This window comes from Lutra lutra, chromosome 3, assembly GCF_902655055.1.
Source record: "Lutra lutra chromosome 3, mLutLut1.2, whole genome shotgun sequence".
In the NCBI taxonomy this organism is placed as follows: Eukaryota; Metazoa; Chordata; class Mammalia; order Carnivora; family Mustelidae; genus Lutra; species Lutra lutra.
The window spans coordinates 113420145-113433722 of NC_062280.1; the positions used below are offsets into that span (position 1 = coordinate 113420145).

The 13578-nt window shown below is 36.9% G+C and overlaps 1 protein-coding gene and 1 pseudogene across 2 annotated transcripts in view; both read left to right on the forward strand.

Annotated features, from left to right (window-relative positions):
• UGGT1 (UDP-glucose glycoprotein glucosyltransferase 1) overlaps nucleotides 1-12001 on the forward strand; it is a 121755-nt gene extending 109754 nt beyond the window's left edge. For both annotated transcript variants that reach the window (XM_047722755.1, XM_047722756.1), the window contains 3 exons: nucleotides 7690-7806; nucleotides 8297-8465; nucleotides 10288-12001. In XM_047722755.1, the coding sequence (XP_047578711.1) occupies nucleotides 7690-7806; nucleotides 8297-8465; nucleotides 10288-10313 (312 nt within the window). In that variant the 3' untranslated portion in view covers nucleotides 10314-12001. The remainder of the gene's footprint in view (nucleotides 1-7689; nucleotides 7807-8296; nucleotides 8466-10287) is intronic.
• Nucleotides 3481-3651, forward strand: LOC125096510 (uncharacterized; annotated as a pseudogene).
• Nucleotides 12002-13578: the final 1577 nt, after the last annotated feature.

A 13578-nucleotide genomic window follows, 5' to 3' on the forward strand; every position in this document is an offset into this window, starting at 1 on the left:
GACTTCCATTCTTTGCCCATGGCCTCTGGGTGCATGTTGGAACCATTTTCAACAGTCAGCCAGGCAGATTACAACTCTATCTTCTTTGTTGCATAGAGCCGTAGATCAACTGGAGATGAGAGCTTATGGCTTTATTAGGTTTTTCTTCCTTATGCACACACCACTAAGCATGCTCAGAGCCTTATACATGTGCATGGCCTTCTCTTTTCCCAGGAATATATCTTTTCTTTTCAAAGCCTCCTATGGATATCTCATTCTTTTGTTTCTCCTCTTAAGAATTTTGCTTACTGGGACTCCTGGGTGGCTCAGTCATTTAAGCACCTGCCTTCACCTCAGGTCATGATCCCAAGGTCCTGGGATCAAGCTCCCCATCAGAGTCCTTCTTCAGTGGGGAGTGTGCTTCTCCCTCCATCTGCCTGCCATACCCCCCTGCTCTTTTGCTCTCTTTTTCTCTGACAAGTAAATAAATAAAATTGTTGAAAAAAAAAAAGAATTTTGTTTAGTATATTCTTTGCTTCACTTCATATAGCCTCAGAAAGCTTAACACAATCCTTAGATGCTGCAAAGGAGAAGCTTTTTATCACTGGGTTAAGTTCAATTGAGACTGAATAGAAACGGGCCTATATAGTACAGTCTTCAAATAATGGCTCTGCTTTGGGAATGATGCTTGAAAGATCTTCAGCCTGTTCTCCTTCTGCCAGTAAGGGAGTGCAGGCTTTTATTTTTTGAGGCTGATGGAGACCAGGGAGAATAGGAATAGAGTAAGTTCAGATGCCTCAAAATTCACGGTTATCAACATCCAAGCATTTTTTTGTTGACTTTTAGTTACTCCTTAGGTTGCTGCAAACCTTTGGTTAATTTTCAGAGTTCTGAAAAAAGTTGATTCTGTTTTTGTCATGTTTTTGGCTGCTTTTTTGGAGAGGTGTATTTTCAGAGCTCCTTACTCTACCATTTTTGCTGATGTTGTTCCTCATTGTGGCTTTATTTTTTGCATTTCCATTATTAATATAATGAAGTTGAGTGCCATTTAGTGTGTTTATGCCCATTTAGGTATTCTCTTTTGTGATATGCTTATTTATTTAAGTATTTGGATTGTTTGGGATTTTTTTTTAAATTTCTTTTAAGCGTAACAGTATTCATTGTTTTTGCACCACACCCAGTGCTGCATGCAATACATGCCCTCCTTAATACCCACCACCTGGCTCCACCAACCTCCCGCCCTCCCGCCCCTTCAAAATCCTCAGGTTGTTTTTCAGAGTCCATAGTCTCTCACGGGATTTTTTCTTGATTTACGTGCATTCTTTATACTGATAGTGTATCCTTTGTTAATATATGTTGCAAAATTTCCCACTTCAACTCTCTTAATGGTATCTTTTGTAATCAGACTGGTCAGTATTTTCTGTTATGATTAATGCTTTTTGACCCCTATTAAAGCCACAAAGATACTTTTTTAATATGTGCTTTATTGGTTTTTTTTCTTTCATATGCAAATCTGTATTCCAGTAGGAATTTGTTTTTGAGATAGAGTTCAACTTTCATTTTTTATGTACATACACAGTTATATAAGTTCTTTTTTTAATGAAATGCACTGCTCTACAGTACCATCTTTGTCAGATAAGAAGTCTTCATGTATGTATGCATCCATTTCTGGGCCTTCTAGTTTTTGATTGGTCTATTTGTCTGTCTTCACATCCATACTACAAATATCTTGGTTACTACAGTTTTATAATAAGTCGTGATACTCAGTAAATTAAATCCTCCCACCTCATTCTTCAAGAATGTCTTAGAGTGTTCTTTTTCCTTTATTTTCTCATATACATTTTAGAATGAGCTTGTTCAGGAGGAAAAAAAAAACACTTGCTAGGGCTTTATATTTGGGTTGTGTTTAATTTCTCTCAATGTAGATTGTTTTCCTCATAGATATCTTGTACATCTTCATTAAGAGTTATTTTTAAAAGCTTTTGTTTCTGGGGCGTCTGGGTGGCTCAGTGGGTTAAAGCCTCTGCCTTCGGCTCAGGTCATGATCCCAGGGTCCTGGGATCGAGCCCCGCATCGGGCTCTCTGCTTGGGGGGGGGCCTGCTTCCTCCTCTTTTTCTGCCTGCCTCTCTGCTTACTTGTGATCTCTGTCTGTCAAATTAAAAAAAAAAAAAAACTAAAAAAAAAAAGCTTTTGTTTCTGTTTACTGCTGGTATCTAGAATTGCAATTGATTTTTGTTCATTATTGTATTCAGGTACCCTGCTACTCTGTATATACTTTTGCTTTTCTAGATATGTAAGCATATATCTACAAATAATGGCAGTTTTACTTTTTCTTTTCCAGTCTTACATTAAAAAAATTTTGGGGGAGTGCTTGGGTGGTTCAGTTAGTTAACCATCCACCTTTGGCTCAGGTCGTGATCCCAGGGTCTTGGGATTGAACCCTATGTTGGGTTCCCTGGTCAGAAGGAAGTCTGCTTCTCCCTCTCCCTCTGCTCTTCTACCTGCTTGTGCTTGCTCTTGTTCTCTCTCTCTCTCTCTCTCAAATAAAAATTAAAAAAAATTTTTTTTTCTTGCTTTCACTATTTACTGCGACTTCCATAATGTTGAATAGAAATATTAATAGTGGACATTCTTGACTCAAAAATGCTGAAAGTATTCAGCATTTCATCACTTAAGTATGATGTTTGTTGTAGCTGTTTTGTAGATATCTCTTATTCACATTAAGGAAGTTCCTTTTAGTCCTTATGTACTACTTAAAAGATCTCTTGCATTAAATTTTGTAAATTTTTGACATCTGCTAAAATAATATGATTTTTCTCTTTTATAACTGTAAATATAGTAAATTTTATACCTAAGTATAATTTCTGAATTCTGTAATCCAACTGATCATGATTTATTATTTTTTTAGATAGTCCTGGATTTTTGGGGTGAATATTTGTTGAAGAATTTTGCATTTATGTTGTTATGTGATACTGGCGTATAGTATCTCTGTCAGATTTTGGTATTGAAGCTTAATTAAATGAGTTGGGTTGTGGGTTGGTTTGTTGTTTTTTTTTTTTTTCATTTACCGATAGTTGGTTTTTATAAGATTGGCTTTATTTCTTTCTTAAATGTTTGGTGGAATCACTAGTGAATCCTCTAATTTCTTTGTGCTTAAATTATGATTTCAGTTTCTTTAATAGTTATGAGTCTGTTGACATTTTTTATTACTTCTTTTATCAGTGCTTTTGTTAAGCTGTCTCTAAATTTCTTAACATAGCATCATGAAGTTGCCTCTACTATCCTCTGATTTTTAAAAACTGCATATAACTTACATATAATGCCATGCTCAGATTGTAAGTGCACTGTATAATCAGTTTTAGAAAATGTGTATCAAAAAGAAAAAGAAAAAGAAAATGTGTCTGAAGAACCACAGTGCTTTCATTAGTCCAGTTGTCTGTTTAAAGTCCCATAGCATCTATACTGGTATCTTCTCTCTCTTTCTCTCTTAAAAATTCCCAAGCTTTGCGCAGTGGCAGTATCATAGCCAATGAGGTTTATCCGAGGCACGATTATTGCTAATTGAAAACTCTCTTAAAAATTCCTGACATCACTTATTGTGCCTTTTTTTCCTTTATCACCTACCAGGAATTAAAGAAGCATCTTTTAATGTTTTTCATCCTATCAATATGTTTCTTTTCTATTTCACTAATTTGTTCTTTTTCTTACTTCTTACTTTCTTCAATTTGTTGATTTTTTTTTTCTAATTTCTTGAGATAGGTGTTTAGTTCGTAATTCTTAGTCTTTTCTAGTATATGCATTTGAAAATAATCAGATTCTGTCTCAGCAAAGGTTTGGCTGCATTCCATACATTTTATATGTAGTATTTTCCTTGTCATTTAGTACAGCATATTTCTAGTTTCCAATGTGATTTCTTCTTTGATTCATGAGTTATGTAGGAACTATTCCAAATACATGGGAATTTTCTAGATATATTGTTATTATTTTCTAGCTCAGGTGCTTTATGGTTTGAGGAGTTCTTCTGTGTGACTTCAGGTATATGAAGTTTGTTGACCCAAATGTGATTGGTTTTGGTAAACATTTCATTTGGTTTTATATCCTGTAGATATTAGATATAGGCCATTAGGTCAAATTATGGTTTTCGGGTTTTTTTTTTTAATTGTTTGTTTTTCTATTAGTTACTGAGAGAAAATTCTGTTTAAAAGATTTTTCTATATTGTGGTATCTTCCTCATCTCTGGTTTTGTCAGATTTTGCTTTATGTATTTTTAGACTATATCATTAGGTATCTGAAAAACTAATAAGTCATATATATCATACAAATGAACCTTTAATAATTTTGGGGGGTCCTGGGGTCTTAAAATGTGCTTCACCTAATATTAGTGCATCTATTCCAGTTTTCTTTTCAGTTACTGTTATGTGGTATATTGTTCTTATCCTTCTGTTTTCAGTTTTTCTCTATCCTTATGTTTTAGTTCTATTTCTTATAAATAGCTTATATCTGTCGGTTTTTATGTTTGGTATAACAATCATTTAATTTGAACATTTAGTCCATTTATAATTAATATATTCACTGGTAAGATTGGCTTTTCTAGTATTTCTGCTTATTCCATGTGTTCTGTTTCTTTTTTCTCCTTAGTAACTTTCTTTCAGATTAGCTTAAACTATACATATATTTTTTTCTTTTTTTTAAGATTTTTGAATTTTATAATCTCTACACCCAACATAGGGCTCAGACTCAACAACCCCAGGATCAAGAGTTGCATGCTCCACCAACTGAGCCAGCTGGGTGCCCCTTAAACTATATACTTTTTTTTTTAATAGTTTTTTAAATGATTATTTTAGAGATTATAATATGCATTTCTGAATTGCAAAGGCTAATATTAATTGGTATATTTTACCCACCTACGAGAGAGTGCAAAAACATTAGCCCAGTGCTTCTCAAATTTTAGCATATATACCAGATTCACTTGGAGAATTTGTTGAACCATTAATTCTTGGGTCCCATCCTCACAGCCGGATTCAGTAGGTATATGGTCTGGTACGTGAACCTGCATTCCTTGCAAGCTCCTTGCTGTAGTCTGCATACCAGGTTTGAGTAATACTGGCCTTAGAACTCACTGACTCCATTTATCCTCATCCAGCCTTAATGGCTATTGCCTTGTATTTTAGATTTCTCTATATTTTAAACCCCAGAAGTATTCTCCTACAATACAAGCATTATCTATTTATAAGATTTAGATTGGCTTATATGGTGGCCTTGCATTCTTCCTGCATTTCTGGATTTCCATATAGGATCATTTACCATCTGCCTAAAGAATATCGTTTAGTTTTCCTTAGTATAAGTTTACTAGTAACAATTTTTTTTTCAGTTTTTCTTGTCTGTGAGTGTTTTTATTTTACCTTCATAATTAAGTATAATTCATGTAACATAAAATTTGCCATTTTAACCATTTTTAAGTATACAGTTCAGTGGTATTAAGTACATTCACAGTGTTGTGCAGCTGTCCATCTCCAGAACTTTTTTATCATCCCAAACTGAAACTCTGTACCCATTAAACAATAGTTCTCCCTTCTTTCCTCTTCCGAGCCCCTGGCAACCTCTATTCTATTTTCTATCTGTATGAATTGGCCTATTCTAGATACTTTCAGAATCAGACAATAATTTTCCTTTTTGCAACTGGCTTATTTAACTTTGTATAATGTTTTCAAGTTTCATCCATGTCATAGCATCTATTAGAATTTCCTTCCTGTTAAGATGGAAGAATATTCCATTGTGTGTGTGTGTATATATATATATACACACACACACCATATTTTGTGTATGCATTCATCTGTTGATGGACATTTGGCTTATTTCCAACTTTTGACTATTGTGAATAATGCCTCTGTGAACATTGGTATACAAGTATCTGTTTAAGTCCCTGCTTCATTTCTTTTGTGCATATACTCAGAGGTAGAGTTTCTGGATCATATTGGTTATTTGTGTCTTAAGACAGTGGGACATTTTATTGTGTCAAACTCAAAAGAGTTGCTGAGGAAAAAAAGCTTCAAAGCATATAGTTGGCTCAAAAACATGAGAGCTAAATCCACTTGGGATCAAGCCCAGGTTGACAAGGTGGATTCAGAGCTTCTTTTATGCAAAACTGTGAAGTATAAAAACCACACTCTACGCTTAGTTAACTTTCAAGCGGCAGTAGCAATTTTTTTCTTAGAATTACCCTTATGGAGGGAAGTCTAGGTGCAGGTTATTTGTGAGTTTTAAGGCAAAATTTTTCAAGTGCTTGTCATAGGTGGATGTTTTGAGTCTTCTAAACTTTGTGGTTTTAAAAAATATCACAAATAATCTCTTCCAGTCCTGTCCATGTTGCTATAAACGTTGGGTATTCATCCTTTCTGATGGAGGCACAATACTCCATAGTATATATGGACCACATCTTCCTTATCCATTTGTCCATTGAAGGGCATCTTGGTTCTTTCCACAGTTTGGCGACCGTGGCCATTGCTGCTATAATCATTGGGGTATAGATGGCCTTTCTTTTCACTACATCTGTATCTTTGGGGTAAATACCCAGTAGTGCAATTGCAGGGTCATAGGGAAGCTCTATTTTTAATTTCTTGAGGAATCTCCACACTGTTCTCCAAAGTGGCTGCACCAGCTTGCATTCCCACCAACAGTGGAAGAGGGTTCCCCTTTCTCCACATCCTCTCCAACACACGTTGTTTCCTGTTTTGCTAATTTTGGCCATTCTAACTGGTGTAAGGTGGTATCTCAATGTGGTTTTAATTTGAATTTCCCTGATGGCTAGTGTTGATGAACATTTGTTCATGTGTCTGATAGCCATTTGTATGTCTTCATTGGAGAAGTGTCTGTTCATATCTTCTGCCCATTTTTTGATATGATTATCTGTTTTGTGTGTGTTGAGTTTGAGGAGTTCTTTATAGATCCTGGATATCAACCTTTTGTCTGTACTGTCATTTGCAAATATCTTCTCCCATTCCGTGGGTTGCCTCTTTGTTTTGTTGACTGTTTCCTTTGCTGTGCAGAAGTTGGAAGGGGAGGTGAACCATGAGAGACTATGGACTCTGAAAAACAACCTGAGGGTTTTGAAGGGGCGGGGGGTGGGAGGTTGAGGGAGCCAGGTGGTGGGTATTAAGGAGGGCACGTATTGCATGGAGCACTGGGTGTGGTGCAAAAACAATGAATTCTGTTACACTGAAAAGAAATAAAAAACAAAAAAACAGGGGCGCCTGGGCGGCTCAGTGGGTTAAAGCCTCTGCCTTTTGCTCAGGTCATGATCCCAGGGTCCTGGGATCGAGCCCCACATCAGGCTCTTTGCTCAGTGGGAGCCTCCTCCTCTTCTCTCTGCCTGCCTCTCTGCCTACTTGTGATTTCTCTCTGTCAAATAAATAAATAAACTCTTTAAAAAACAAAAAAACAAAAAAAACAAAAAAAACAGATAAAACAAACAAAAAAAAGGTAGGAAGCTTAAACCGCTTGCAAAAGAAGGGATGATAAATGTTAAAAAAAAAGTCACAAATAAATATTTTATCTTCTCTAAGGTTTTTAATAGACCCTTTCAGTTCTAAAAATTTGTGATTGGTATGTGATATGTAATGAGTAGCTACCATCACTAATTTGCTGTGCATTCATATAAATTTCCCCCAGAACCTTAGATTGTTGTATTTTATTTTCTTTTTACCAAACAGGATTTGCCCAATAACATGATCCATCAGGTGCCAATTAAATCACTCCCTCAAGAATGGCTTTGGTGTGAAACGTGGTGTGATGATGCCTCTAAGAAAAGGGCAAAAACAATAGATTTGGTAAGTTGTCTGTGGTTCTTGTCTGCAATTTAGTCCAGTGTAATTTACAACTAGATCATTATTAACATATAGAGTCTTATTTAGTCTTCTTCGTAGTTGTGCAGGTTGGGGACTGCAGCATGCCTTACATTAACATCCATGGATCTCTGCTGCTTACAGCAGGCAGCCAAGTCCCCTAGTGTCTAATGGGGCTGTTTTCACTACTTAAAATCAGTAAAGTTACTACTTGTTGTCTTATGGGATTATCTCTGTGCCTTGTGATTTTACCATAGGAACTTTCTTTTCCTGCTTTCCTGTCACTCCCCAAAACTTCATAGAAGCTTTATGTGACCTACTACCACATTGCTTCTACTAATCTGTCATCTGATTCCTCAGTGTTATTCTTTTTGTTCAGTTGGGATTTATAACCTAAGAACAGGCACACCTTTGAATTCTGTATAATGTTCCGTGTCTTCAGCTTGGTTGAAGTATGCGATTTGGGTTTCCACAGTGTAATAATCCAATGACCAAAGAGCCCAAGCTAGAAGCAGCTGTTCGAATTGTCCCAGAGTGGCAGGACTACGACCAGGAGATCAAGCAGCTACAGACCCGCTTCCAGAGGGAGAAAGAGATGGGAATGCTTTATAAGGAGAAGACAATACAAGAGTCGGGCTGGGAAGGTAGGTCCAACCTTTGGTTTTAGGGAAGTACTTATTTGAGTTTCTGATTTGTGTTTATTGCAAAAACAATAGAATAATGAATAAAAGGAATCTCAGCCCTTCTGTCTTGACATCAACCAGTGTATATTTTTCTTTTTCTTTTTTAGTTGTCCTAAATGGTATGTATTAATACACTTCCCGTCCTCTTTGCTTTGCCTTTTTTCTTTCTTCTATCTTTCTTTCTTTTTTTTTTTTTTTTTTGAGAAAAGATGCTTTAATTGAGATTATTGTTATTTAGTCTTGTGAGTTTTGTGATATAAGACAAGCAGGGAGTCTTCTGTAGCCTGCTTGGATATGAGGCTCTAGGTTCTTACCTTCATCTAACAAGCCTGATACTATTTTGAGGATCTCTTGTCAGATTCCTTTTTTTTTTTTTTAAATTAAATCTCTCCAGGCACTAGTAAATGAACACATTTAGGATCAAGACAAAGTAGGTACTGATTTGAAAAAAGTGTTTTTTCAAAGAAGCATATTGGGGTGGAGAATGGAGTGTTTGTATTTAATTTAGGCTAAGAGTAGAAGGGACTAAATCTTCATGTAATGTTTTCTCTACTCTTTGTACATCTCAAATGGTATACAGTTGACAAAAATCATTAGAATACAAAAATGACCTTTTTAAAACTATTAATAAGCTGAGATCTGGATTTTTAACATATATTCAGCTCAAAAGTAATTCTAAAAAAGGAATTATAGAACATGGATCTTGAGTGATTCACCTAATTATCTTGAAGACTATACCATGATGTATCATGGCCAAGAGATTGAATATTCAGCATAAAAATAATGGAAATTCACTAGTGAAAGCTGAAGATACATGGGTAAAGAATGTAGACATACTGTTCAAATAAGAGGAGAACACAAATAATAAGTGGAGTTGAGGAAATAATAATCACATTAAAGGAATCTGTCATTAATATATACTCCATTGAGAAAATATGCTTATTAATACTGATGATGCCATTTGTTGGGGAGACGGTGAAGAAACTGCTCTGGGTCTGCCTTGCTGAAGCTTTGTGCATTAGAACAATCCTTGTTAAAAAGCAATAAATTGGGGTGCCTGGGTGGCTTAGTTGGCTAAGTGTCTGACTCTTGATTTTGGCTCAGGTCGTGATGCTAAAGTTATAAGAGCAAGTCTGGCTGTCAGGCTCTGCTGGGTGTGGTGTGGAGCCTGCTTAAGATTCTCTCCCTTTCTTCATGCTCCCTCCCACTCTCTCTTGCCCTCTCTCTTAAAAAAAAAAAAAAAAAAAAAGGGCAATAAATCAGCTGTCAGGAACCATTAACATGTTTATTCCCTCAGTAATTCCTTTCTTGAGAATTTACCTTAAAGAAGTAAGTCCATATAAGGAAAAAGTCATATACATGGAAAAATTTGTTATTTATAAATTTATTAAAAACAGTTTAAACATCCAAGAATAGAGAATGGTAAATGAGCTTCACTTTTATTTAGGAAAATGTTTATATGTTATTAAGTGAAAAAAGAAAAATCCTGACTAAAAATACATGCATTTTTACCAGAAGTAAATATTTTATTTGTGAAAACAGTTCTGCTGGAGTGGGCGTATGCGGGTAGTTTTTAAAAACAAAAAGGCCTTTTAAATTTTGTTTTTGTTTTCAAAATATAATACAAGCACACCAAACCAAAGCTCCTAAAATTTAAAAAGAGAGATAAAAGGGAGGTGGGACCATAATTAATAAGTTATAGTATTGGAAAAAAAAATCCAGTCTGTATTTTTGTAACTTGAGGATAAACCATTTTATTTTTAATTATTCTCTTTTCCCATAGGACCTCAGAAACGAGAAGAGTTATGATCTTCATTCACAGGAGGATAGGAAATTACACCATTTGAAAAACACTTTTTATATTAAATGCTAGTTTTTTTCTGATCTGTCTTTACAACTGCTGATAAACTGGCTGGGCAGGTGTGCCACACCTTTTGATTCTGAGCATTTGATTTTGACTTCTGCACACCAGTGGGCTCTGGATCTTTGGAATTAAGACTCTGTTGGATTTGTACCTCAGAGGAAGACAAGTGGCTGATCTTTTGAGACTCTGTAAAGAGCGATCTTCTAACCAGAGGGAAAATGGCAAAGGCAACTGGGAGAAAATGAGTCCTGTGGTGCCCACACCCAAGAGCACACACATGCTGCACCGCCACAGGAAGCCATCCAGGCAGAGCCGCCATGTTCTTCCTTACCTCAGTTTACTGGCAGCGGAGCTCAGTCTGCAGCTCAGTGCTGTGGTGGCAGAAGCTGTGTGGCAGAAGTCTCATCCAGGGTCCACACACCTTGAGGTTTTTGCCAGTGCCGCTCCTTTGTCCTTTTGTTCTCTTCCCCAGCGTTAGGTTCATTGTCAAATTGGAACCCAACCAACAATCATGTGTCTTTGGGGTTGGCTCGTTGCAGATTAATTTGGGGATGGGATGGGGTGGGTTGGGGTGAGGGTAGGGAAAATATCAGGAATAGGAGGACTCTAAGGTGTTCGTGGGGGAGGTGAGGAAGACAGAAATTGGCCATTCTCTTTTATAAACCATTAGTACCATGTGACTAATTTGAAATGAAAACATGATTCTTATTCCCCACCCAACCCCAGTAAACTTTTTAGGTAATTGTTTTGTAAACAATTTTTGTATTTGTGAATGTCTTTGCTTTTTCTTCCCACTTTCTAAAAAAAAAAAGTGTGTTATTGATTTCCTTAATGGATATAGCCATAGTGAGCCCTTCTGGCGATCCATCTTGCAGGGCTCAGGCTCCCTCAGGAAGGTCATCGCATCATCCATCCCTCCATTCCTGGGGAAGAAGGGGGGGTTCCTCTCTCAGACCTAGGCAAAGTTGGGTTTGACTTTTCTCTGTGAAGGACTCCCAGAGCTGAGAAGAGGAGGGGTGTTGACTGTGTAATTTGTGCTTCTCTGTACACTGGTCTGTATTCTATCTTTTTAGTTTAGTACTGTGGGTTGCCTTTGGTTTGCCAAAATTGCCCATGTACCACCTGTTCTGACTGCGCATAATCACATTTCAACATTAGCCCTTTAGTCACTGCTTTTAGTGTTTTTACTTTAGCAGCCCAGAATAGCCCTTCTGGAGTAGCCTCTCCTGGTGAGTAGGCAATGCAGGGAGGCACCCACAGGGAGTCTTCTGGTGTTTTGTTGGCCTGCATGGGCGTAAGGCTCTAGGTCCTTCCCTGCATCTGCTCAGGCTGCAAGGTGTGGCAGCAAGAGCACTCCCATGGACTGCACCTCCTTCCAGTGTAAACTGCTTTCGTCTCTAATATTTTGCCTCCTTTTTAAAAATGTGAGGAAGGACTACAGATGAATAGCTGAATCCTCACCCTTCCACATCAGGGAACAATGATTTGCAGTCTTTTTTAAAAATCAAAGTCTTATGACAAATATTAAATCATTAATTTTTTCCATATTCACATAAGCAAAAGTTAGCTTAGGAGTCAGTCTGAAGGAGCTTTTCAGTTTGCTTTTGTAATTAAATTAAAAATTGGGAAGAGGGGAACTCAAAAGATTTTTAGATAAATTTATCCAAGTCTAAAAATTCCCTCAGAATCATTGCTGTTGACAAGTCTGTAGCTTGAGTTTTCCTTGCCCTGCTGCTCACCTGGTCAGAGCAACTGAAGGGATAGACTCAATGAGAGCAAAAAACATTTGCTCAGCTTCATCTTAGATTTAAGTATGCCTTCAGAGAGGCTTCTGCTGCCGTAGCTTTGGTTTACAACTATAAAAGGAATTGTGCATTTTCTGAGTTTATTTTCTGGGAGATTGAACAAGAAATACTGAAGGCATTCAGGTATGCTTTTTAAATGCTGATTCCCGTGGGACATGGAACAGGACACCTTTCTTCATGTCTTTCCACCAAGTGTTTTATGCATATTCCATGTGAGGAAGGTACAGTGTGAAATCTGTTCTCTGTGTAGTATGTGTGTCCTCACTGCCCTTACCCATCACCACCCTAAACATAAGTCTTACCAATAGCTGGATCTATGTAAGACCCATTTGCTTTTTAAGTAGTCTAGGGCCTTCCTTCTCTTGGTTCCTGTGTCATTAGCATCTGTCAGGATGAACCTCTAATACCCTAGGAAATAATAATACCACTAAAATTTAGTCTTGGTCAGCTTTGTCTGTATCTCTACTATGTGAAAGCAAATTGTGACTGAAAAGATAGTTTTTTGTTTTTTTGTTTTTTTTCCAAGAAGCAAGAGCTGATTGCACTGAAACACTCAAGCTTCTGGAAACTATTCACAGTGCATTGTTTTTAACCATCATTTATTTATATGTAATGGAGTTTTTTTTTGGTCTCATCATGCCATAATAGAAAATTTTCTTTCTGAATCAGTGCCAGAGTAATGTAAAATAATGTGACATGTCAGAGTGACATGCAGCAGTGTGAATTTTTATGTTCTATGAACAGTGGTATTTGAGATCAAAACCCATGCACACAACCTGCTGCTGGAGCTGTAGGGACATGACTGTGTTTTTTTTTAAAATTGTACTCAATACTTATCACACTCAGAATGATGACACATTGGTTTTCCATAAGGTTGGTAAAGTGTAGAATCTCAAAATGTGGCATTTCAAATGGAAACATACAGATATTTGCCTATCTACTACACACATATGCCTCATGGTAGGCCCGTGTGTTGTGTGAACTCAGCTCCTGGGAGAGCAAAGATTATTAATAGAAATCATTTCCAGGAATGGAGCTTAATGAACTTTGCTGTCCTCAAGTCCTCATATGAACCACGTTGAGGCTCTGCTTGAATGAACAACCTTTGCCTGGTTGCAGGGACTCAGTCCCCGAATGAAGGGCTGAAAGCTAGGGATGGCATTGCAGTTTTCAGAAGAGACTGGCCAAGTAATAGGAAGGAAATCCTAGTTTCCTTTAGCTGGGAGTTATACTAGAAGGACATCATAATTTGCAATAAGTCAGACACCGCTCTCCTTGCAACAAGTAAAATTATTCTCCTTACCCACATCTACCCTAGGAGTAAATTTGGGTACTTAAAAGCAGTCCTTTTCTAAAATTGTCATGAGTGATTAAAAGAATTCAACTCGAGTTACAAGGGAATTTC